This window comes from Danio rerio, chromosome 23 (genome assembly GCF_052040795.2).
Source record: "Danio rerio strain M-AB ecotype USA chromosome 23, GRCz13ab, whole genome shotgun sequence".
In the NCBI taxonomy this organism is placed as follows: domain Eukaryota; kingdom Metazoa; phylum Chordata; class Actinopteri; order Cypriniformes; family Danionidae; genus Danio; species Danio rerio.
Genome location: NC_141043.1, coordinates 6,132,501 through 6,158,851, shown reverse-complemented (window position 1 = coordinate 6,158,851; position 26,351 = coordinate 6,132,501). Strand labels below are relative to the sequence as shown.

General features: G+C 34.6%; 1 protein-coding gene across 19 annotated transcripts in view; it reads right to left on the bottom strand.

The window, feature by feature from the left end:
• nav1a (neuron navigator 1a) overlaps positions 1-26,351 on the bottom strand; it is a 274,565-nt gene that overhangs the window by 33,452 nt on the left and 214,762 nt on the right. For 11 of the 19 annotated variants that reach the window (XR_015523120.1, XR_015523121.1, XR_015523125.1 and 8 more), the window contains 7 exons: positions 19,408-20,164; positions 16,336-16,719; positions 13,616-13,657; positions 13,375-13,514; positions 11,526-11,702; positions 9,618-9,670; positions 847-924 (listed from right to left, as the gene is read on the bottom strand). Coding sequence is in view for 12 of the 19 variants with exons in the window: in XM_087306508.1 (XP_087162634.1) it covers positions 847-924; positions 9,618-9,670; positions 11,526-11,702; positions 13,375-13,514; positions 13,616-13,657; positions 16,336-16,719; positions 19,408-20,164 (1,631 nt within the window). In the remaining 7 variants the exon portion in view is untranslated. Of the gene's footprint in view, positions 1-846; positions 925-7,531; positions 7,556-9,617; positions 9,671-11,525; positions 11,703-13,374; positions 13,515-13,615; positions 13,658-16,335; positions 16,720-19,407; positions 20,165-26,351 lie in introns of all 19 variants that reach the window. The other 8 variants (XR_015523118.1, XR_015523122.1, XM_087306507.1 and 5 more) reach the window with 1 other exon arrangement.

Genomic DNA, 26,351 nt, shown 5'->3' with positions numbered 1-26,351 from the left:
AGCAGTCTGGTAACGTTAGTGAATTTGTTGTTATTTTCGGGGTTAATTATTGTAAAATCCCGAATGCAACAGAGAAATACTGTAGACTGTAACACTGTAAGAACATATCTCTGTAGATGGATGGCATTTTTATGTCACGTTCAGCCTTATAATCTTAAAATGTGAGCAAAATTAGCAGTTTTGTCATCATTTTAGACAGATAGTCATTCAAACACTAGCTCTAAAATGACATTGGGGAATTAGTAACGGCTTCTGCTGTTCTGACGTCAGCTGCATATGTGAATGAATGGCGAAAAAGTAGTTCCTAATAAAAAAAGTGTTTTTAGACTCTCAATGTTTGATTTTCTTATTTATATACAGGATTGTGCTGTTGAACTGTTGTATAAACGCAATATCACACTCATAGCATAAAAAAAATAAACAGGGGGGCTAATAATTGGGACTTCAGCTATATATATATATATATATATATATATATATATATATATATATATATATATATATATATATATATATATATATATATATATATATAACTGAAGTCACAATTATTAGCCCCCCTGTTTATTTTTTTCCCCAATTTCTGTTTAAAGGAGAGAAGTTTTTTCTAACTAGTTTTCATTTCTAACTAAACATAATAATTGTAATAACTAATTTCTAATAACTGATTCATTGCCATGATGACAGTACATAAAAATGTGCAGTCCAGCAACAAGGTTAAGGTCCTGTGACATTCTTGCTAAATATTAAAATAAATACGGTAAATAAAAAGTGCCACATTTGATATTAGTTATGCGCATGCAAAATCATTCAGACTTCAATTGTGACTTGTGAGTGCAGACGTACATTAGCGGACAGCTGTGTGGTTAGACAGGCCACTTTCTCCTGTGAGGACTCCAGCTCTCTTCTCAGCTTGCGGATTTGCTGGGAAGAAAGCACACAAACTTGTTAATTCAATCAAGAAAATGACATCAAATTTACAAGCACAGAAGTACACCAAGTAATAAGGATCCTATAATCCTCTCTCATCCTCATGTTGATCCAGACTTGGGTTGCTTTTTTTGCAGAAAAAGAAGATGATGTTAGATTGCTCCAGTCTAAATAAACACAACTAAACACAGTAATGCTCAGAAAAGCTACACAGAAATTAAAAAAAAGCATTTTTAAAGGAATGGTTCACCCATAATGAAAATTTATTTACTCATTGTTTCTGTCAGCTTTGCATTTAATTAATGATTTAATAAACTATTAAAGCTGAGAACAAAGTTTTCTATGTACAGTTGAAGTCAGAATTATTAGCCCCCTTTCAATTTTTTTTCTTCTTTTTTAAATATTTTTAAAATAATGTTTAACAGAGCAAGAAAATTTTCACAGTATGTCTGATAATATTTTTTTCTTTTGGAGAAAGGCTTATTTGTTTTATTTCGGCTACAATAAAAGCAGTTTTTAAATTTTTAAACACCATTTTAGGGACAAAATGATTAGCCCCTTTAGGGTATATTTTTTTCTCGATAGTCTACAGAACAAACCATCGTTATACAATAACTTGCCTAATTACCCTAACCTGCCTAGTTAACCTAACAAACCTAGTTAAGCCTTTAAATGTGAAGTGTCTTAAAAAATATCTTGTAAAATATTATGTACTGTCATCATGACAAAAATAAAATAAATCAATTATTAGCAATGAGTTATTAAAACTATTATGTTTAGAAATGTGTTGAAAAAATTAGCTTTTTGTTGGGGAACAAATAAACAAGCTGTCTAATAATTCAGGGGGGCTAAAAATTCTGACTTCAACTGTATGTATATATATATATATATATATATATATATATATATATATATATATATATATATATATATATATATACATATATATATATATATATATATATATATATATATATATATATATATATATATATATATATATATATATATATATATATAATTTTTTTTTTAATTTTGAGGCAAGTATCAATGCAATAAGTGGAATAAAGTGCATCCAAGAGTGCTGTTTTCTTGTACTTTGAACATACTTTATCCCTAATGTATATAATATGACACAAATCTCTAAATAGTTTTTCCTAAATTTAAGTTTTAATGTAAAAGGCAGCAGTGAAGCTCCAGGAGTTTCAGCTCACTGCAGCTGCTGGAAAACTGTGACAGATGAGATTTAACACTCCCAAAAAACAACTGTGTCTGTTTATATACTGTAGGCTCAGTTTGGAACGGCTGGATAGATTCTGTACATGCGACTGAATGTAACAAAAAAGACAAATGGTGAGTATGTCCACATACCGAGACGTAAACCAGACACACAACAAACTCAATGGGGAATCAGACTCACTTGGATTTAAGACAAGCTTGGAATTACAAAACCAAGTGTGTTGTTTACCAGAAAACTCCCAAAGAGAGCTTTTCGAAGATTTTTTTCATTTTTATTTTGCATCCATAGACCAAGTAGACAGATTCATGAGAAAGCGAAGGCCAATTCCCATCAGGATAAAACAATACGACAGCAAAATTAGAGTCAATCACACAGAACACATATTTGCTTGTAAAACTGCAAAGGATGCAACTCAGCGCATTACTGTAACAAATCTCAAAATAATATTGAAGAGTAGCACATTAAATTGAGAAAATACATTCTGTGTGAATAGCCCGTAAGACAATAAAAGTATGAAAGTCACTATAATGATACCTTTTTGTATTTGATCATTATTATTATTATTATTATTATTATTATTATTGTGGTATCACTGTAAGGTATTATTTAACTAATGTTGATTAACTTTTGATCTTAAAAATGAGTATATTTTGAGTTACGGATTGACCTAATATGAATAAATGCTGTAGAATTGTGGTAACATTTCAACTAACAATAAGTACAAATATTTTATAAAATTGTCATGTTATATATATATATATATATATATATATATATATATATATATATATATATATATATATATATATATATATATATATATTTTTTTTTTTATTTTATTATTGTAGAACATGCCTAGAAAAACGTATTGTACGCTGTTGTTCATTTAGATATATATGTTAAAAAAATACATTATTTTAAAAATAGTGATTATTCCGCAGTATGTAGTGCTGTCTCGCCTTTCAGTGTGGAGTTTGCATGTTCTCCTTGCGTTTGCGTGGGTTTCCTCCGGGTGCTTCGGTTTCCCCCACAGTCCAAAGACATGCGTTACAGGTGAATTGGGTAGGCTAAATTGTCCGTAGTGTATGAGTGTGAATGAGTGTGTATGGATGCTTCCCAGAGATGGGTTGCAGCTGGAAGGACATCCACTGCGTAAAACACTTGCTGGATAAGTTGGTGGTTCATTCCGCTGTGGCAACCCCGGATTAGTAAAGGAACTATGCCGAAATAAAAATGAATGAATGAATGAATGATTTTTCTGACAATACGTTTAATATTGTTGAATTATTAATGATTCTTATTACCATTTAACTAAAGACATCTTTGCTGTGTAGAGTTCCTGAACTAATTCAGCTATAAAATGTTATCTCTTTTTTAAAAGATTTGGAGAAAGAAAGAGGGGGGGACTGGATCGAGAAAGTCCCTTGAGCCTGGACTCGGGACACCATAGCACAATAGGGCTACATGTTGATACACTGCCCACAACGATTTTAAAAGTTTTGAAAACAAGCTCAGCCGAAAATATTTAACATTTACCTCTGAGCATACAACATAACTGTCTTTAAATGTTTATCAGTAGCAGTTAAAAATCACTGTTTGTATGAAGAAAATGTTTTTTTACTTCAGGAAGCAGTCTGTTGTTTGTATTAAAGTCTGGGTCAGTTGGACGTTGCTACGACTTTTATTTCAGTATGTTGATGTACTTCCAACTGAAACAGAATATTAAGTAGGGGTGGTACTTTCTTTTTGCACATCATTCTCAATGTTGGGCAGTAGCGTTGCTACAAGTATGGACGCTACTAGCTTAAGTACATTTCTCAGTAGCGTGGCAGTATTATCGCTACTTTCTAAATTAAATAGCTTTTCAGTAGCGAAGCTATTTTATTAGTCAAGTAGTGCAGTGTTATATACTATAATGTGTTTCTGTTTAGTACAGAATATTATTTGCATTAAATAACTGAACTGAACTATTCTGCCTCATATATTTGATATGCTAAGATACGCCTCTTATGCTAAGATATGATTGATTTGGATTTAAGTTGTTTCTATTTAAAAATGAAAATTGTAAAAATAGCTTAGATGTAGCTAAACTACTTTTCCATGTAGCTTTTAGCTTAGCTTGCTACATTTCCCAGGGGGTAGCTTTTAGTGTAGTCAAGCTACATTTAAAGTAGAGTAGCTAATAGCTTAGCTCATTACATTTTTCAAGTAGCTTGCCCAAGCGATAGACGATGCCATCGTCCATCGCCGATGGCCAATAGACAACACGATGCTGAGCCGGCATCAAGTCATATTACTCTTGACTTAGCTGTAAAATTATACTTGTTTTATCACATCTGAAATGAATTGGCCTTCACGTTAAAGTTGTGAAACACAAAACACAGAGGAAATTATGAGCACCGACAAGGTAAGCTATTCATTTGCCTGAGCCCAGAGACAGTCCATCATGACTGATTAAATCAGAACTGGACAAAACACAGCAGAGAAACTTCATAACAGCCTTCTGAACAGCTAATGCCAGTGTACTGCTGCTGTGCCATTGACATTAGCTGACCCACATGATAAAAAAAAAATAGTATAGCAATTTATAGCACATACTATATTGTTCTTGAACCATACTACAGGGTGGGCCATTTGAAATGGTTATCGATATTAACGTCCTGTTTGTGGCACATTAGTATATGTGAGGGGGCAAACTTTTCAAGATGGGGGGTGACCATGGTGGCCATTTTGAAGTCACCATCTTGGATCCAACTTTTGTTTTTTCAATAGGAAGAGAGTCATTTGACACATCAAACCTATTGGGAATTTCGCAAGAAAAACAATGGTGTGCTTTGTTTGAACATAACTTCTCCCACTCTTCACACACTGAAAGCAACACTGCAGGAAAAATGCCAGCACAGGCTTCCAGTATCCGTAGTTTCAGGTGCTGCACATCTTGTATCTTTACACCATAGATGATTGCCTTCAGATGACCTCAAAGTTAAAAGTCTAACGCCCCATTCACACGGGGCGTCAGCGTCAACGCTTCCCATTCGCTTTGAATGGGTGACGTCAGGCCTTGCCGAACTGCATTGTGGATCCTTTGGCGTCGCTTCAGAGGCGTTGCTCGCTGCAGAAGTTGGGACTAGCTCAACTTTTCAAGCGCCAACGGAAGCGTCAGCCAATCAGATCGCTGTATGCAAATACACCAGCTAGACAGTGGCCTATTGCTGACTGAATTTAATTGGCTGACGCTTCTATGACGATCCCTTCAGCCCCAACTTCAGACACACCTTCAGTCAAGCGTTGACGCTGAAGCCCCGTGTGAATAGGGCATAAGGGAGTCAGATCAGGAGACCTTGGGGGCCATTTGACTGGCCCACGGTGACCAATCCACTTTTCAGGAAACTGTTCATCTAGGAATGCTCGGATCTGACACGATAATGTGGTGGTGCACCATCCTGCTGGAAAAACTCAGGGGACGTGCCAGCTTCAGTGCATGAAGAGGGAAACACATCATCATGATGCAATTTCAAATATCCAGTGGCCTTGAGGTTTCCACTGATGAAGAATGCCCCGACTATCTTTGTTGTCTATGGTGTAAAGATACAAGATGTGCAGCACCTGAAACGACGGATACTGAAAGCCTGTGCGGGCATTTCTCCTGCAGTGTTGCTATCAGTAGGTGAAGAGTAGGAGAAGAGGGTTGCATTGACAATCCAACACAATGGGCAGCACATTGAACACATTTTATAAGTGGTCAGAAACTTAATGAAAGAACAAAGTTATGTTAAAACCAAGCACACTACTGTTTTTCCTGTGAAATTCCCAATAAGTTTGATGTGTTAAATGACCCTCTTCCAATTAAAAAAAACAAAAGTTGGATCCAAGATGGCCGACTTCACAATGGCCACCATGGTCACCACCCATCTTGAAAAGTTTGCCCCTCACATATACTAATGTGCCACAAACAGGACGTTAATATCGATAACCATTCCCATTTTATTAAGGTGTATCCACATAAATGGCCCACCCTGTACAGTAAAGTGTATTATCTACAACAGTCACCATTTCGTCACCTTGGAATTATAAGGTTCTATTCATGATTTTGAGATATTGAGGTTTTGCATTCCATTAAGCAAACATTATGTGTGTAACTTTTTTTTTTTTTTAAAACAATACGTCTTAAAATTTAAACAACTTATAAAAAACATCTCATAATGTAAATAGGTTGTCATGTAATAAGAATATGTCAATAACTCAATTTTGACAAAAATTTCAGATGGAACCTTAGAATTCTAAGGTGACGATTTATGGATCAAAAAGTTAATCAAAGTTATTCTTGTTTTGGTTTTAGGACAACTTTGATGAAAATGTTTGATTTACTTCAACTGGGAAGTGAACTGATAAACTGTAATAAATATACTTTAACAAGGATGTTACTGTAGTTTTTACTACAGTAAACAGGTTTTGGTAACACTTTAGAATAGCTATACGTTCTAACTAGTTAATAGTCCACTAAAATACTGTTAGGTAATGAGTTATAAATGACTTGTAAAATAAAAGTGAATAGTTTGTTAATTATTTATAACTGTACCTTGTAGATGGCTAATAGATAACTTACTGGCTGTTAGTAAACAAGTTGTAAATGACTTGTTAACTGTATTTTAATGATTTATAACTACACCTATTAAATTAGTTAAACTTTTTAACTAACAGCTTGTAAGTTATCTATTGGCTATCTAAAAGGCACAGTTATAAATAATTAACAAACTATTAACTTTTATTTAACAAGTCATTTATAACTCATTAACTAACAGTAGTTTAATGATCTGCTACAGGAGTCACCAACCCTGTTCCTGGAGAGCTACCTTCCTGCAGATTTTAGTTGCAACCCTGACCAAACACACCTGTTTGTAATTATCAAGTGCTGCTTTAGGTACTATTAATTGGTTCAGGTGTGTTTGATTAGGGTTGGGACTGAGTTCTGCAGGAAGGTAGCTCTCCAGGAACAGGGTTGGTGACCCCTGATCTATTAACTAGTTATAACGGGTAGTTATTCTTAAATGTTACCCAGGTTCTTGTAGTAGAATACATCCTATAGCTGTAAAAAAATAAAAATAAAGAAATGCAGTATTGGGAAATGTGTTTATATATCTGTAGTTGTAACCAAATCAAATAAAGAGTTAACAGATTAACTCAAGTTCAGTGGGCATCAAAACAATTTAGTATTTACTTTAAATTACTAAAGTTTTTTTTTTTTTTTATGAGAGGGCATAGCTGTTATGATCTCTGAGTATTACAGAAGATGTTATTGATCTGACAAACTCCAGCATGATAGAGATGGCAATGAGAGAAAGAGAAGCGACAGACACTCACCTCGCCCTGCATTCTCTCCTCCGCCTGAGAGAAGCACGCAAAGAAAACAACCACAGATCCACAGTCAGATACTACATACAGTACAGTACAGTACAGTGCAGTGATGAAGATACAGAAATACAACTGGAGACAGAAACAGGGCTGCACCATTTGGTCAGATTGATTTAAGTGTGTTAAATATTAAAACCACGCTCAGTACATCCAAAAGTTTGTTTTTGACTTTTATTACAATTATTGTTTTGTTTTTAATGATTTTTTTGGTTTGTTTGTTTGGATTTCTTTTTAATGGGGAAACATTTTTCCAAACAAATTTCTATTCATAATAGTTTTAATAACTTATTTCTAATAACTGATTTATTTCATCTTTGCCATGATGGCAGTAAATAATATTTGATTAGATTTTTATCAAGACACTTCTATACAGCTTAAAGTGAGATTTAAAGGCTTACCCCGGTTAATTAGGGTAACTAGGCAGGTTAGGGTAAAGCTTAAAGGGGCTAATAATTTTGACTTTAAAATGGTGTTTAAAAAAATTAAAAACTGCTTTTATTCTAGCCAAAATAAAGCAAAAAAGATTTTCTCCAGAAGAAAAAATATTATCAGACCTACTGTGAAAATTTCTTTGATCTGTTAAACATCATTTGGGAAATATTTAAAACAGAAAATAAAATTGAAAGGGGGGCTAATAATTCTGAATTCAACTGTATACATACAGCGAAAAAGTCAAATTCGTACGTAACTCACATTACTTGTAATGCATTACCCCAACACTGTATTTATACACAGACTTCTTTAAAACTTGTACTGTAAAACAGTACTGAAATATTTAAATATAATTAACAAAGCAGAATTGTTGTAAATATCTTTACAATTTAAAAACAATAGATTTTGGTTCATTTATTACACATGGTAAATATTTCCTTCACGTTAAAAAGCAATAACTTGATTTAAATAAAAAATAAACTGCTTAGTTTTAAAGTGATTAGTTGGCTTGTCTTGCAAAATTGATTAAAGGCATTGCCTTATAATATTAAGTAAATAAAGTATTTGCATAATTATAAAAAATAAGTTACATCAACTTAAAAGTTAATGGGTTTACTCACATTTTCAAGTAAAGTCAACTAGAGGCTCTTAAACCAAAGAGTTTACAAATTTCTCTTAATTAAAGTAACTAATTGCTTTGCACAGTGCATGAATAGAGGTTGGTTTAGTGCTTAGTTGTTATCAGTTATTAATTATTTGCCGAATAATTATTCATAATAATACTTATCATTATATCAATGTTGTCAGCATGCACTATACATATAAATCCTTTTATGACATTATTTACATTGTTCATATTAAATATTGATCAAGTTATTGCATCCTTGCTGAATAAAAGTAGTTTTTTTAGAGATTGCAATAATATTAGACCATAATATATTAATACAATAACATTAAACATCAGCAAATTATATTACATGGCATGTCTATTTTTACTGTATTTTTAATTTTTTCACCCTTGCTGAGCAGAAACAACCTCAAAGACATTAAATACAATATTTTATATATAATAATAATTAATATATAATTATTATCATAATTATTATTATTAAATAATAAAGTATTAAAATATTAAAATATGAATAATTATATTAATATATAATGAATTTATAATAATTATTGTTTTTAAATGCCCAAACATTCAATTTAACCATAGACTCAATAGAATGCTACAGTATTATAAATTGTGCAGCCCTAGACAGGAATGATATAAAATGCATGTTTAATAAAGCAATGATAGATGATTTCACTATTTATGTGGGTGTTAAGCAGTATTACTTATGAGTGAATCTGTGAATGAAACAAATTTGACATTTTTATTTTTTATTACCTGTCATTTTGACTAATTGGAGTTTTTTTATACTGTTTTGTAAAGCTAAAGAAAGTCTGCTTTTCATCCGACCAAACCTTTCAATTGCAGCGGCTCGACTAACATCTCCTTTCCAGTAGTGAAAGCAGAGAAAACTTCATGTGGTCTCCAGTAAATCAGCAGGAGAAAACAAACACTCTGAGACAGACAGACAGCAAGAGGTCAGACACTTACTGATGAGTAGCTGGACGAAGCATTGGACACCAGCGACAGGACTGAGCCATGAACTGCAGGATGACAAAAAAGAGAAAAGCACAGTTAGGATGGTCTACATCAGGGGTCTCAAACTCAATTTACCTGGGGGCCGCAGGAGGCAATGTCTGGGTGAGGCTGGGCCGCATAAGGGATTTCACAAAAAAAAGTCCTCAAATGTCATTATTAACAGTTTCAATTATTTCTTCTGAACATGAAGTGTCCTGAACATTAATAGAACATTGAGTGAAGATTATGAACAGTTCTTCTGAACATGGCATCTTTTGCCTACTTCTTGCTGCCAGAGACTTGACAGCGCTTCTTCTCACAAATCTGAACCACATTTGGCTTTAGAGCGGAAGCAGTTGAGACCCTCAGTATGGCTTGAAGATGATCATCATTAAGTCTAGACCTGTACTTTGACTTATTGAAGTCCTAGGGAAAAAAGTGGGGGAACTCACTCAAAACTTCCATTCCCTCACCTAAACAAAAGGCGTATATATGTATAAATAAAACACCCCCACCCCACTCCAGTCACATCAGTCTGTACCAGTCTGTATCTACCTATAATATCAATATATATAAGATACAGGGCAGGCAAGTGCACACATAGGGCTCAACCTGTGCAGAGCACTTGCCCTTTTTAGTCTTGCATAGAAAGTGCCCTTCCAAAATGATCAAAAGTGCCCCCGCGACGCGACACACCCTCGGTCCCGCCCTTCAGTGGGCGCGCAAAAACACCGCTCTTGAGTACGCACGCAACAACACAGCTGATCAGAACGCGCGCGACAACGCGCATTGAGTAACAAGCGCGCTGTGTACGGATAGAATCAGCGGAGCGGGGAGCGATCTCTCTCCCCGCTCCGCTGATTCTGTCAGAGTACAACGGTCGGCGCGGGCCACAAAATATTGCACTGAGGGTCGCAAAGGGCCCGCGGGCCGCGAGTTTGAGACCCCTGGTCTACATTGTTTACAATTACCGTATATTAAAAAATGAAAAGTTAAGTCAACTTAACAGTTAACGGATTTCATTCAAAGGTATGATCAACAAAGGTATCCAACAAACAAAATACTTAGAATTTTAGTATTTCCATTTATTCTGTGATTTTTTTTTCAACCACTAACAACTACTTACTATTTGCGTGTTCAAACAACAACCAAGTCTCGGAAGCTATTAAAAAATAACCCAAAAATATCCTTAGTGATGCTTGAAGGTTAAGGGTGGTTCTTCATTTATTCATTCATTTTCTTGTCGGCTTAGTCCCTTTATTAATCCGGGGTTACCACAGCGGAATGAACCGCCAACTTATTCAGCACGTTTTTACACAGCAGATGCCCTTCTAGCCGCAACCCATCTCTGTGAAACATCCACACACACTCATTCACACACACACTCATACACTACGGACAATTTAGCCTCCCCAATTCACCTGTACCGCATGTCTTTGGACTGTGGGGGAAACCAGAGCACCCGGAGGAAACCCACGCGAACGCAGGGAGAACATGCAAACTCCACACAGAAACGCCAACTGAGCCGAGGTTTGAACCAGCAACCCAGAGACCTTCTTGGTGTGAGGCGACAGCACTACCTACTGCGCCACTGCGTCGCCCTGGGTGGTTCTTAGGGTAAATTAAATTATTTAAATAGTATAATATGCACTGCGCTCTTGCATTTTTTTTTTTTGCCTGGTGTGTGGTCTCTGATATTTTAATTTTAACGTTGTTGTTTTTTTATATTATTTTATTTTCAAAAAGTTCACTATAAAATATATTCAAATGAATGCAGATCACTATTTCTTTTTTTTTCAAACACTTATTTGTATAATAAAAAAAGAGAGGTTATTTTAATAAGAGAGCAATGTTGTACAGCCTCTGGCATCTTTTGCTCACCGTCATCATTGTCTCTGTCTCTGAAGGAGCCGGAGCGGATCATGCTCTTGGGCCGCTCGGCGAGGGACAGGGTGCTGCCCAGTGGAGAGGCCTGATAGAGCTCGAAACTGGCCTCATGTGTGGGGATGCTGTTGGATCTGGTCATCCGAGGTGTTCCTGAGGTGGAGCTGGGACTCACTGCACATTACACACAGCAGAGGGAGACAGAGCTCATGAGTCACGGGAAGAAAACACTTGCATCTTGCATTTATTCCAGTCGGTTAAACAACAAGGGATGAAATGCATAAATCCTTTTTTATGTTCCTTTTTAATTTATTAAGTTAACAATTAATTAATTTATTTGTTTGTCCAGTCTGCATTAATTAGTACATGTTATCCTAAGAAATCCCCTAACCTTTTATCAGTCATGGTCTTGTTGGGAGGGAAGTTTTTTTTTAAATAATAATAATAATAAGCATCAACTATTATAATTATTATAAGTGAATTAATAATAATAATGATAATAATAATGATGATGATAATAATAATAATAATAATAATAATAATTATTATTATTATTACTATTAATAATAACAATATTATTATTATTATTATTATTATTATTATTATTATTATTATTATTATTATTATTATTAACAACAAGAACACCAACAACACCACAAATCAATTATTAAATGTATTAAATTAATATTATTATTATTATTATTATTATTATTATTAATAATAATAATAATAATAATAATAATAATAATTATTATTATTATTATTATTATTATTATTATTATTATTATTATTATCAACAAGAACACCAACAACACCACTAATCAATTATTATATGTATTAAATTAATAATAATAATAATAATAATAATAATAATAAAAATTTATAATTATTTTTAGTAAATTAAAACTACTACAACTACTACTACTACTACTACTAATAATAATAATACAAATAATAATAATAATAATAATAATAAAAATCAATTATTATAATAATTATTTGTGAATGAATAAAAATAATAACAATTATTATTATTATTATTATTATTATTATTATTAATGCACTAATAATTATTATATTATTTGATTATTATTATTTTTTTTTAATTGTTATTATTGTTATTATTATTAACAACAACAACACCAACACCAACAACAACAACAACAACAACAACAACAACAACAACAACAACAATAATAATAATATAAAATTACAAAATATTATTTATTATTAAATTAAATGTTCGTATGACATTTCTGCTGTATTTTAATATTTTAAATATTTTTATTTTACATGTTATTTTATAAAATAACACAATCTTACCATAATATTTATGCACATAAAAGTCTGTAGGATTATTCATATTCGGCTATAGTTTTTACTATCTATACTAATTTTATTTGAATTAGTTTTAGTTATTTTTTGATAATTCAAGATGATTTTTTTGTCCCCCTCCTTATCTCCCTAGTTGTCTTTTTATACATATTAGCAATGCAATTATAAAATAAGACTAATTGGTTGTTTTAAAAATAAAGCTTTTAAACCTTTTTAAAATCTTGAACTATTTATGAGCAACATTAGTACAGCATCAATTAATCACATCTCAACATTTAAAAATGCAATATTAACATCCAAATGCATGCTTGTTACGTTAGTGAGATAACGTAAATTAACAATGAGCCACTGTATTTTCATCAACTAACTTAAACAAATACTGTAATAACAGATTGTTCATCGTTTGATCATGTAAATGCATTAACTAACATGCACTAATACCACCTTATTGCAAAGTGTTTCCGTATTTTTAAATCTGTTTCAGAGAATGAGAGGTATTGCAGACACTCACTGATGTTTGTCAGTGGTAATTTTCCTGTCAGTGATGGTGAAGGATACTGTGGTGGACTGCTGGCCTCAGTTGAGCTCATGATGGTGTGTGAGTGTCGTCTCTCTTTACTGTCCTCCTCTGCCTGCGACAGGAGCTGTTGACTGATGCAAGATAAAGATAAGACATTACTTTACTGCATCAGATCAAACCATCTACACATCAGGAGAAGAAAAACAATATTGTGAGATTCAATAAGAAGTACCTTAAGCCTTTCTTTGGGAGAGTATTTCTGTCCTTTTGTGAGCTAAAAGGAAAGAGAGAAAAAGTGCATTATTCAAATGACAGGACATTTCTACATGAAGAAGAAGAAAACTAAAAATAGAGTGGTGCAATCTGTAGAGCTAAATGAGCAATTAGCAGTTCAGTCTGAGGGATTATTAGGGGATATATAATCAGTGTTTTAAGATAATAGACAATTGTTCTGCTTTGAGTTTTGCATGGCTGTAAAGTGAGTTATGAATGTGCTTAAACATGCACTAATGTTGCCTTTACTTAAAGGGTCATGACACCCCCTACTTTTGGTTCAGGTCTACCTTAGAATTTTTTCAAAAGATGCATCATAATGGGCGTGGAGCTCCGCGAGCAGAGCAGGAGTGGGCGTGGCCAGCAGGGGAGAAAGAGGGGAGCGAACAACTGTTGTCAGCTTACAAAATGAGACACAAACCGTGAGGAGACGCATGATTTTATAGTTTACAAAGTTGAAATGCAAAGAAATAAACAGTAATTTAATGTCCTGCTACATTTGTCATTTCATATACACATAACCACAATTTATATCATTATAAAGATAATTGATTTGATTTACAGTCAGCCTGAACTGAGCTCCGCACACTGAGTGGACGTTTTATTGAAGTATAAATCATCGAACTTAAAGTGTCACTAGATTCTACTTCGAGGAACAGTTTAATCTTTATTAATAACTTCCCAGTGAAGACGCGATAAAGAGAGCAAAAGACGAGCTGCTGAACAGTAGGCTTATTAGATTAAATGAAATAGATGGCATGTCCTGTTTCAGACGCATGAGCATCCTTAGCTCTTCATCTCAGCACCGGCCTGCACTACACACCGGTATAAATAATGAGCTAGACTGAGGCCATGGGCTACTGTCTGTGTTTTAATCTGATAGGCAAGAGTTAACCAGTTTTTTCTATTGTTCTTTTTAGTAAAGGACAGTGCATGGATGAAAATAAGCTGTGTGCCAGGAAGAGTGAGCCTCTTTTAGAGGTTTCCACTGACACACCCAGAGATGAGCAAAACACACTGAACTCTACTGAACATCATTGTTTTAATGTGTTCATTTACACAATCCTTGCTAATGTTATATTATATTATATTATATTATATTATATTATATTATATTATATTATATTATATTATATTATATTATATTATATTATATTATATTATATTACATCATATATTATATTATATAATATTATTTTACATTTTATTATATTTTTATTATATTATATTATATTATATTATATTATATTATATTATATTATATTATATTATATTATATTATATTATAATATATTTTATTATATTATATTAAATTATATTATATTTTTATTATATTATATTATTTTACATTATATTATATTTCTATTATATTACATTATATTATATTATATTATTTTATTTTACATTACATTATATTTTTATTATATTATATCATATTATATCATATTATATTATAATATTTTACATTATATTATATTTTTATGATATTATATTATATTATATTATATTATAGTATATTACATTATATTATATTTTATTACATTACATTACATTATATTATATTATATTATATTATTTTACATTACATTATATTTTATTATATTATATCATATTATATTATAATATTTTACATTATATTATATTTTTATGATATTATATTATATTATATTATATTATATTATATTATATTATATTATATTATATTATATTATATTGTATTATATTATATTTTTTTACATTACATTATATTATATTATATTATATTATATTTTTATTATATTATATTATATTATATTATATTATATTATATTATATTATATTATATTATATTATATTATATTATATTATATTATATTATATTATTAATTTTAAACTTATCCAGTATGTTTTTACACAGCGGATGCCCTTCCAGCTGCAACCCATCTCTGGGAAACATCCACACACACACACACACTAACACAAACACACACCACACACTACAGACAATTTAGCATACCCAATTCACCTGAGAACCCACAGAAACCCACAGCTCAGACAGAGTGACCATCAGGTTATTGATCACCTTTCCGACTAAGGCCCTTCTCCCTTGATCACTCAGCATAGATGGCCAGCCAGCTCCACCTGGTGGTTCCAAACATCTTCCACTTTTGGATGATGGAGGCCACGGTGCTCATTGGAACTTTCAGAACAGCAGAAATTTTTCTGTAAGAGTACTACAGACAATTCCTTTGTCTTCATGCTTGGTTTGTGCTTTGACATGAACTGTCTAGCCTGGCACCTTATATAGACAGGTGTATGCCTTTTCAAATTAGGTCCAATCAACGGAATTTCCCACAGGTGATCTCCAATTAAGCTGCTGAAACATCTTAAGAATGATCAGTGGAAACAGAATGTACCTGAGCTCATTTTAGAGCTTCATGGCAAAGGCTGTGGATACTGATGTACATGTGATTTTTCAGGTTTTGTATTTTTAAGAAATTTGCAACAACTGCAAAAAATCTTTTTTTTTTTACATTGTCATTATGGGGTATTGTGTGTAGAATTTTGAGGAAATAAATGAATTAAATCCATTTCGGAATAAGGCTGTAACATAAATAAATGTGGAAAAGGTAAAGGGCTATGAAGACTTTCTGGATGCTCTGCATATAGAGAAAATCGAAGCCTGCTGCAGTCTCTAACCTGTCAGTTGTGAGTGAGAGTGATGCCCTGCCGTTGGTCCAGCCACCGGACACCCCTCTGTCCACCGTCCCACCCCCTGGAGGACACACACTCATCTGCAGAGACAGAGACTCCATGCTGCGGGTCAGGCCAGAGAGGCGTGGGTACAGCGAGGGTGAGCCGCTGGAGCTGGAGAAACACTGAGAAGAGCTGATGCTGAGGACTGGAGCCGGGGTGGGACTCAGAGAGCTGGAGATCAGTTGTCCTGAGAGGTCCGGCACTTTGGAGTACGACGGCACTTTTGGAGGAAGATGGTCCTCTGGACTGGTGGTCTCACATTCCAGGCTGGTAGAGGAGATCTTTTCTAGGAGAGGAGGCTTGGAGAGAGATCGAGCACTGGAGGGCCTGTGGATGACATGATGCAGATATAACATGTATCGGTTAGTGTATATTACTTCTTGTGTTACTATAAAATAATATAATATAATATAATATAATATAATATAATATAATATAATATTATATAATAATATAATATAATATAATATAATATAATATAATAATATAATATAATATAATATAATATAATATAATATAATATAATATAATATAATATAATAATATAATATAATATAATATAATAATATAATATAATATAATATAATATAATATAATATAATATAATATAATATAATATAATATAATAATATAATATAATATAATATAATAATATAATATAATATAATATAATATAATATAATATAATAATATAATATAATATAATATAATATAATATAATATAATAGAATATAATATAATAGAATATAATATAATATAAAATAATATAATGCAGCTTGTCAATCAAACAATAATTGTTTGCTATCATTTATTCAATTTCCTTCAGCTTAGACCCTTTATTCCTTTATTAACCGGCAACTTATCCAGCATATGTTTTATGCAGTGGATGCCCTTCCAGCTGCAATCCAGCACTAGAAAACACCCATACACACTCTCGCATTGACACACATACACTATGGCTAATTTAGCTTATTCAATTTACCTATACCATACCCAGGTGAACACGGGGAGAATGTGTAAAGTCAATCTAGGGCCACATATACTTGCTAAATAAAAGAAAGTTTTGCAATTAAAAAATAAAGTACTGAGCAAAAGAAAAAAAAATAATAAATAAATAAATAAATAAATGCATTTCCAAATTTCCAAACGTTGCAAAGCAAAAATAATTTTTGAGATATAAAAAATAATTTTGCTAACAAAAATAAAGAACTGCAATGGGAAAAGTAAGTTTTGAAAAATTAAAAGGAAATTTGTAAACAAACAAAAAAAAAAGAACTGCAAATAAAAATCAAGCAGTGCAAAAAAACTAAAATATTTGCAACAACAAAAAAAAAACTATATATATTTGCAAAACATTTTATAGCATTGCCTTTACAAAACCCATCTAGTCAATTCCAATGCTCATTTTGATTTGTCGTCAGATTGCGATGCTTTTGTCACTTTGCACTTCAAGTTTCTGCGTATTTCACTCTGTGGCCCTGATTTGACAAGGGGGCGGAGTCAAGCGAACTTCTGCGTTTATGGTAGGCCTGGACCTGCCTCCATTTAAGTGACGTCATCATCTGGAGACACAGTATCACCGAGGTGGTCTTATAGCCCAGTAGGTCTGGGCCTGCCGTAAACAAAGTTCCGTTGTATCAATTGGATTTGTAAAAGCAATGCTATAAAAAAAATGTTTTGCAAATATATATAGTTTTTTTTTTTTTGTTGCAAATATTTTAGTTTTTTTGCACTGCTTATTTTTTATTTGCAGTTCTTTTTTTCATTTACAAATTTCATTTTTCTTTCTCAAAACTTAATTTTCCCTTTGCAGTTCTTTATTTTTGTTTGAAAATCTTTTTATTATTTCTCAAAACCTTAATGTTTGCTTTGTGATTTTTGGAAGTTCACATTTATTTATGTCAAGAGCTTGTTTGGCATGCTGTCCCGGAAGAGAGCCCTGAGCATATGAGATCCTCGAGCCCTGGGCTCCCTCCCGTTTGCAGGACGAGAGGGGAGTTTGAGCTCAGGTAGATCTCCCCCCGGCTTATTGTAGCGTGACGGATATGGATGACTGAGGAGAGGAGTACTCGCTGAGAGCTTGACTATGGTATACATTTTGTGTGTTCAATTTACTTAGGGTGCATGATTTGGACTGTGGAAGGAAACCGGAGAACCCAGAGAAAACCCACGCTAGCATTCTGGTGTGAGGCATTAATGCTAATTACTGGGGCGCCGTGTCCCCTGTTTGAAAATTAGGGAAAGTTAGGGTTTGGGGGTTCTTCGAGACGAAGATAGTGAGACAAAAAACTCTGGTTAGTTATAGTGAGTTAGGAATCATCCGATTGGATAATCGATCATGCACTGATGCTGGAAAAGCTAAGAACAATCATAAGCACACGATCCTCTCGAAATCTCTCGAAGTTTATAAATTAATTTCACTTTTCTTTTCTTCAAGACGAAGATAGTGATACAAGAAAACTCTGGTTAGTTATAGTGAGTTAGGAATCATCCGATTGGATAATCAATCAAGTACTGATGTTGGAACAGCTAAGAACAATCACAAGCACGTGATCTTCTCGAAATCTCTCGAAGTTTATAAATTAATTTCACTTTTCTTTTTTTTTTGCTCAGTACTTTATTTTTTGTTTGCAAAACTTTCTTTTACTTTGCAGGTATATGTGGCCCTATATTGACTCCATAAACATGCAAACTCCACACAGAAACGACAACTGACCCAGCCGGGACTAGAACCTGTGACCTACTTGCTGTGAGGTGGCAATGCTAACCACTGAGTCACCACGTTTTTTTCTATTAACTGCGAAAAAATGATCGATAAAAGGTTTACAATAAACCTCTATATGTTTACCTGCAGGCCCTTTGAGACAAGCGTGCATGCGATGGAAAGTCAGATTTGTCTGGGCGCATGACAATCGCATATCATTTATCATTCAGCTCTTGTCGTTACGCTCTCAGAATGTAACATATATTATTCAAATTAGCAAAATATAACTAAAAATAACTTAATTTTCTGACCTGTGAGAGTTTGGAGAAGGTAGCTCTGAGTATTTCCCCAAACTAGAGGGTTGTCGTAGCCCCAGCAGTTTGGATGGAGGCTCCGGCGCACATTGAGTGGGTGTCAGTGTGCCGTTTTTCAGCGATCCTCCTCCGCCACACTCAGAATCAGATGCCACGGCCTTGGCTTTGGCCTTCTCTTTCTCTCTGTCAGTCTGGTTGACGGGAGTGCAGCCGCCTGTACTGGCCCGATGCGAGCTCTTGCCTGGCTCCTTCAGTCGGGACGGGGCCGGGACTGTTTTCAGGCCCTGAAGACCAATGTCAATGTTGCTGCTGACGGGACGAGCACCCGGACGGCCTCCTGTCAGACTCAAAGTGCTGGTTTTAGCAGGTCTGGGAAGGCTGCGGTACTGGATGTTGTTTCGTGCATTTGGAGCCATGAAACCTTCGCAGTTTGAAACGTCTAGGCTGGTCTTTCGTCCTCCACCAGCAGAAGGTTTCACTGGGATACCAGAGGTTTTGGGAGTTTTGTTTACAATTGTAGAGTCTACTGAGACAGTATTTGGTCCGGTTGTAAGAACAGTGGCAGTGCCGGTAGTTGGAGTGTTTTTCTTGTAGCCGAAGGAGTTTGTGGTGCCAGCGGAGGGACGGACGAGCCCGGATGGAGGTTTTCGGTGCTCCCCGCGGTCTTTCCCGGCATCTGAGCTAGAGCGCTGCAGTCCAGATGATTTCACAGCCATTTTGGCCTTGTCCACGACTCGCTGATCATTCTTTGGAACTGTAGACAAACATATAAACACAATTAGACATCTATCAAGAAGAATTACAAACATCAGACTAAGACGAAGGAGCTTTTGGCATTAAATAACATTTACAGAGATGAAAAAACCTCTAAATGCAGCCTAAAATTTACTTCTAAACTGAGCATTTTTAACTCTTGTTTGTAGGTTCAGTAGTTTTTAACATTTTTATGGCAAATAATAAATAATTTTCCTGGTCTTTATAGGGAAATAACTCATCATAAACAAAGGAGGTTGACTAAAAATGCTAATTTTTGGTGGAAATTTTGATTCTATTCAAAACAAAATCACACTGCAAAATAAAAAAGGTGAAAGAATAAAAACAAACAATCATTAAAGGGGTTGTTCACCCCCAAAAATGCCTAAAATGACAAATGTAAAATTATTTAGGCTACTCAAGCCTTCACTTGTTCCAAACCTGTCTAAGTTTCTTTCTTTCGTTGATGACAAAATAAGAATTGTTGAATAATGTTGCCAACTGGTAGCCAATTACTTACTGATTTTTAAATACTGTGGATTTCAATTTTAACATGGTTTACAATATAAACATATCTTCTTTTATGCTCCAAAAAAAAAAGAAAGAAAGAAAAGGAGATGGAATATAAATATTTTGAACCACTTAAGTAAATTTTTGGTGAAATATACATTTATTTATTTATTTATTTATTTATTTATTTATTTATTTATTTATTTATTTATTTATTTATTTATTTACATATTTATTTATTTATTTATATATATATTTATTTATCTATTTATTTATTTATTTATTTTTTAAATTGCCAGTGTGTTAACATCATGTAAGGACACAAAACATTCACAAACAAAAACCTGTAGAACAATTTTTAAGCAAAACTCTTTTAGTTTCCCAAGAAAATCATAGGGATGTGAAAATTTTGTTCTTCATTCATTCTGACAAATGAAACCAAAGATTATTCATTCATTCGTTCATTCATTCGTTCATTCATTCGTTCGTTCATTCATTCATTCATTCATTCATTCATTCATTCATTCATTCATTCATTCATTCATTTATTCATTCGTTCATTTATTCATTCATTTTCCTTCAGATTAGACTTAATATCAGAGGTCGCCACAGTGGAACAAACCGGCAACTATTCCAGCATATGATTTACACAGCATATGTTTTTCCAGCCGCAACCCAGTACTGGGAAACACCCATATGCACTAATTCAGACACACACTCATACACTACGGCCAATTTAGTTCATTCAATTCACCTATAGCGCCAGTGTTTGGTTGTCTCATAAGCAGATCTACAGTATATAGTCTATAAACTCAAATATACTTAAATATCATGACATTTTAATGAGCTCATCTGCCCACAAGATGCTAATGAACTGCAGAGCTTGTACAAACATATTACATAGACAGTTTAGGCTCATTGACAAAAAAATGTGTCAGCCTACTTTTTTTGCAAAATGTGTTATTTTATTAACTTTTATTTTGTACATTTTGGATGAGATATGTACTAGAAGGCCCTGTCTACATTTTTTTTATGTTACTCAGGGAACATTTGGTTGTATGTTTTAGATACACGTCATTCTTGTACATGTCCATGAGATGGCGGAGCTTTTTTGTACAGTGAACCACTGACCTAATCCCAACCAATAGTGTTTTCAAAAGCAAACGTAAGAGACAAATGCACTGTGAGCACATAGTTTTATCATGATTTAATATTGTGTACTTCGCCGAACGCAATCCGAGTGCTCTGCATCACAAGCACAACAGTGTTGGTAGCAAGGTTAGCTACCAAGCAAACTGACAATGGCAGAGAAGTAAATTCAAGTAAAATAATCTTTTGTTTATAGATGATATGTCCCTGCAATTACCCCCCAAAAATCTAATCTAAAGCACATATTTCCAATAAGTCTGTGATGCACATACACTAATCGGCCACTTTATTAGGTACACCTTAAGCCTGGTTTAGACTTCTGCGTCAAGTGACCGGCGCAACTCACGGCGCAGGCAACGCGCGCAGCTGTGCATTTATACTTCTGCGCACTGTCTCCGTTGGTCTGCATTAACACTTCCGAAACGCTAGTGGGCAGTGAGGTGTAAATGTTCCTCTGTGTCGAGTTTCTTCACTTCTGTTTTGCTATTCTGAACACTTCCTGGATGTACAAGTGACTCAAACTCGCTCATTTTGAGGCAGGAACCGGCGGACGTGCAACAACTTTAACCATGAGGTAAACACAGAACAAAACTTTCCATCCGGAGCTCCTTCACGGGACTCCACACTTGTAAACAATCGCTCGCGCCATTCGCGCGGCTTTCGGTCCCGCCCAGACTCGTCAGCGCTACCAAGCCGACCAATCACAGAGCTTGCGCTACGCGTTGTTGCGACGTGTAGTTACAATTTTTGAGAGGTGCACGTCAGTGACTGCGATGGCCACGGCGAAGGGCTATGCGTCAGCGCCGTAGCCTACGTCGGTGTTTGACGCAGAAGTATAAATCAGCCTTTACTGGAACCCGGTTAGCCGGTTACCTTCAAAACTGCCTTAATCCTACATGGCATAGATTCAACAAGGTACTGAAAACATCCCTAAGAGATTTTGGTCCACATTAAGATGACAGCAGATGATGTGAATCTCCTTTTCCACCACATCCCAAAAGTGCTCTATTGGATTGAGATCTGGTGACAATCTTCTATTGTACAAATGTTGTGAGCCTGTGCGAATTGTAGCTTCAGTTTCCTGTTCTTAGCTGACAGGAGTGGCATCCGGTGTGGTCTTCTGCTGCTGTAGCCCATCCGCCTCAAGGTTGGACATGTTGTGTGTTCAGAGATGCTCTTCTGCATACCTTGGTTGTAACAAGTGGTTATTTGAGTTACTGTTGCCTTTTTATCAGCTTGAACCAGTCTGGCCATTCTCCTCTGACCTCTGGCATCTATAAAGCATTTGCGCCCACAGAACTGCCACTCGCTAGATATTTTGTCTCTTTTTGGACCATTCTCTGTAAACCCTAGAGATGGTTGTGTGTGAAAATTAAAACATGCTGCAAAACCAATCAGTTTTTTGACCTTGCACGCATATCAGCATGCTGTTGGAGACCCCTAAAACCAAAATATGACCTATTTAATGCAAAATAGGTGCTCTTTAAGATACCAAAATGGCACCTTTGCTCTAGCATATGATAATTTAACTCACTTAAGCCAAATGTACAGTGGAAAAGTGCTACGTATTCACTTTTGAATGGCCATCAAAGTCTTCTGAATTTCCTCAAAGGCAGCCTTTACATTACATATTTACCTTTGAGGGCAACGTCCAGGAAAAGACAAATCTAACCACACCCTGCTATAAAGTAAGCTTTCACACTTCTTTCATCACTGCAATATATGCGCACCATGAACACAAACAGATGCACAGGCTCTCTTCATTAGAATAATGCAGTGCATGGACACAATCCATCATGAGCTAAACACTTTACGGCTTTAATGCTGCTGACTTTAATTCACTTCACTGTAACATGACAGACTGCGTAAGCGTTCAAGACATTAACTCAACAGAGGACCCTTGAAGTCACGGAGCTCTTGGATGGAGTGAGCACGGCACAACTGTTACAGTACTGACAACACGAAATGAGCAAAACTTGCAGAGCCCACCCTGACGGCCATCTGGATCCTCTCAGAGATATTTATAAATATGCAACAGAAAAAAAAAAAAGCAGGCCAAAAACGCCATCAACCGTGACTCGATCTCCAAGTGAATGGGAAAACACACCAATCGGATCTTACGCAAACTTTGAAATTGGCTTTACTATAACAGCGCCATTCACTGTACGCAATAAACCCTGGCAGGATTAACTTAAGCAATTAAACGGCTCAATTAGCAGACCACACAACACATAAAAATTAGTGTAACGATGAAACACAGCGTGTATATTTCATCTGTCATGAGGTGCTGTAATTCACACCACTGCCACCCAGGACGACGGCCAGCACAAGTAAATACAGCTGACGTGGAATCAAGATGAAGATTAGATGCGAAAAGAAATATGTGGAGTTACGTAGGCCATTAACAAACGATGACTGGATTTAACGCTGGCATGTCTGTATCTAAATAAATAAAGATTGTATTTTTTTTTACATGTTTGTTTAGACTGGAGGGAAACAGTAAAACTAAGTCAGAAACAGAGAAAGAGAGTCAATGGAAAGTGAAAATATTGGACTGGGAGATCTAAAGTGGCTAACTGAAAGAATCCAAGCATTAAGCTATCAAACTGACAGAGATACAGCAGTGAGAAGAGGAGTGCGGATAGCTGTGATTTGACTTCCTAATCAGTATAATGGAGCGCTTGTAAGACAACAGCATATATTTTGTGTTAAACATGGTCATATTGTTCAAGATTGGATAGCATAAAGATCAACTTCCTTGAAACCCAGGGCTTAATTATTATTTGAAAGGTTTGCTAATGCAAGTCTCATTACATTTACAGGGTCTATTTAATGGCTGTCTAGTTTTTCAATAGTGCTGTTTCTTTTAGTTATTTTTTTTTTTTCCATAGGGACTTTAAAAGAGGCTTTGTAATCCTAATTCGTTAGCCTAATGCGGCCTATGTGGAAAATGACAAATTTGGCCCAAATGATGGAGGACAAATGTGGGACACAGTTGGCAAAATAGTGGCCTAGTCATTTAAGGGTAATAACTGGCCCAATTATTTTTTAAAAATATGTGGGCAACTTTTGGCAAATATTCGGAACAGTAAACTCTGGCTAATGCAGTTGTCGGCCTATAGTGGCCCAGAGCAGATATAGCAAATGTGGCCAAGTTATCTTAAAACATATTTGGGCCACTTTGGCAAATATTTAGCATAGTAAGCTCGGGCTAATGTGGATTTGAGCCTATAGTGGCCCAGAGAAGACTTGGCAAATGTTGCCCAGTTATTCTAAAACAAATGTGGGCCACTTTTGGCAAATATTTGGCACAGTTAGCTCACATTTAGCGTCCAAGTGTCATCATTCCATGCGGTATGTGGGCCGGATTTGAGCCACATGAATATTGCTAGCTGGGATAGAAGTGAAATGAGAGTGCTATTGCAATTGACCCTTCACAGCCATTCGATTGACAGGTGATCCGGCCATTCATAACACAGATATTCGTCACTGTGCGCCAATTTCTCCAACAAACAGAACAGACAGATTATCCAGAAATGGTAGAGAAAAATCTGCAATTACATTAATATTGAAAATGTGACTGTTAAGGATTCAAAATGCAGACAGCAGAAAGTCTGGGAATATATTTGGTCTTTTACTAAAACCTAGAGAAGTGAATAAAATGCATACGTTTATGATCAATGGTGCTGTCATTTGCTAAAGGATGACTCAAAACACGAGCACTCGAGGCTGATTAATTAAACTTTTTTTTCATATTTACAGCCCACAAATCTTTAGTTTATGGATATGTGACGTGACAGTAAACAGGGAACTACCTGAGGACTTAGACAAATGAGGTAAGTATTTGCATACTGTACTTTTCTCCTCACAAATCCTTTCGAATACCTTTATGGGACAGTAAGATAAACAAGTCCCACATATTCTCGTTGACATATAGGCCTAATAGTTTGTTCTCCATGTGCATTTTATCGTTCCTATTTTTTTTATTGTTTACAAATAAAAACAAAAAACAAATGTGGACTTTGTTTTATTTACTCTGTGCAGCACTTTGGTAGGTTTTGGTTGTTTTAAATGTGCTTTAAAATTAAACATTGTATTGTATCGTATCGTATCGTATCGTATCGTATCGTATCTTATCATATCATATCATATCATATCATATCATATCATATCATATCATATCATATCATATCATATCATATCATATCATATCATATCATATCATATATCATATCCTATCGTATCGTACCGTATCATATCATATCATATCATATCATATCATATCATATCATATCATATCATATCATATCATATCATATCATATCATATCATATCGTATTGTATAATATCGTTTTGCATTCTATTGTATTGTAAGCAGGCCCGACGCGTCCAAAGAGGCAACCTGGGCGACCTCCTAGGGTGGCAGAATAGAGAGGGTGGCGTCCGCGACACCTCCATCAACACCCGCGTCCTCAGTTATGTCCGCGACACCTCCCTCATCCCTTGCCGCCTCAGTTATATCCGCGCAT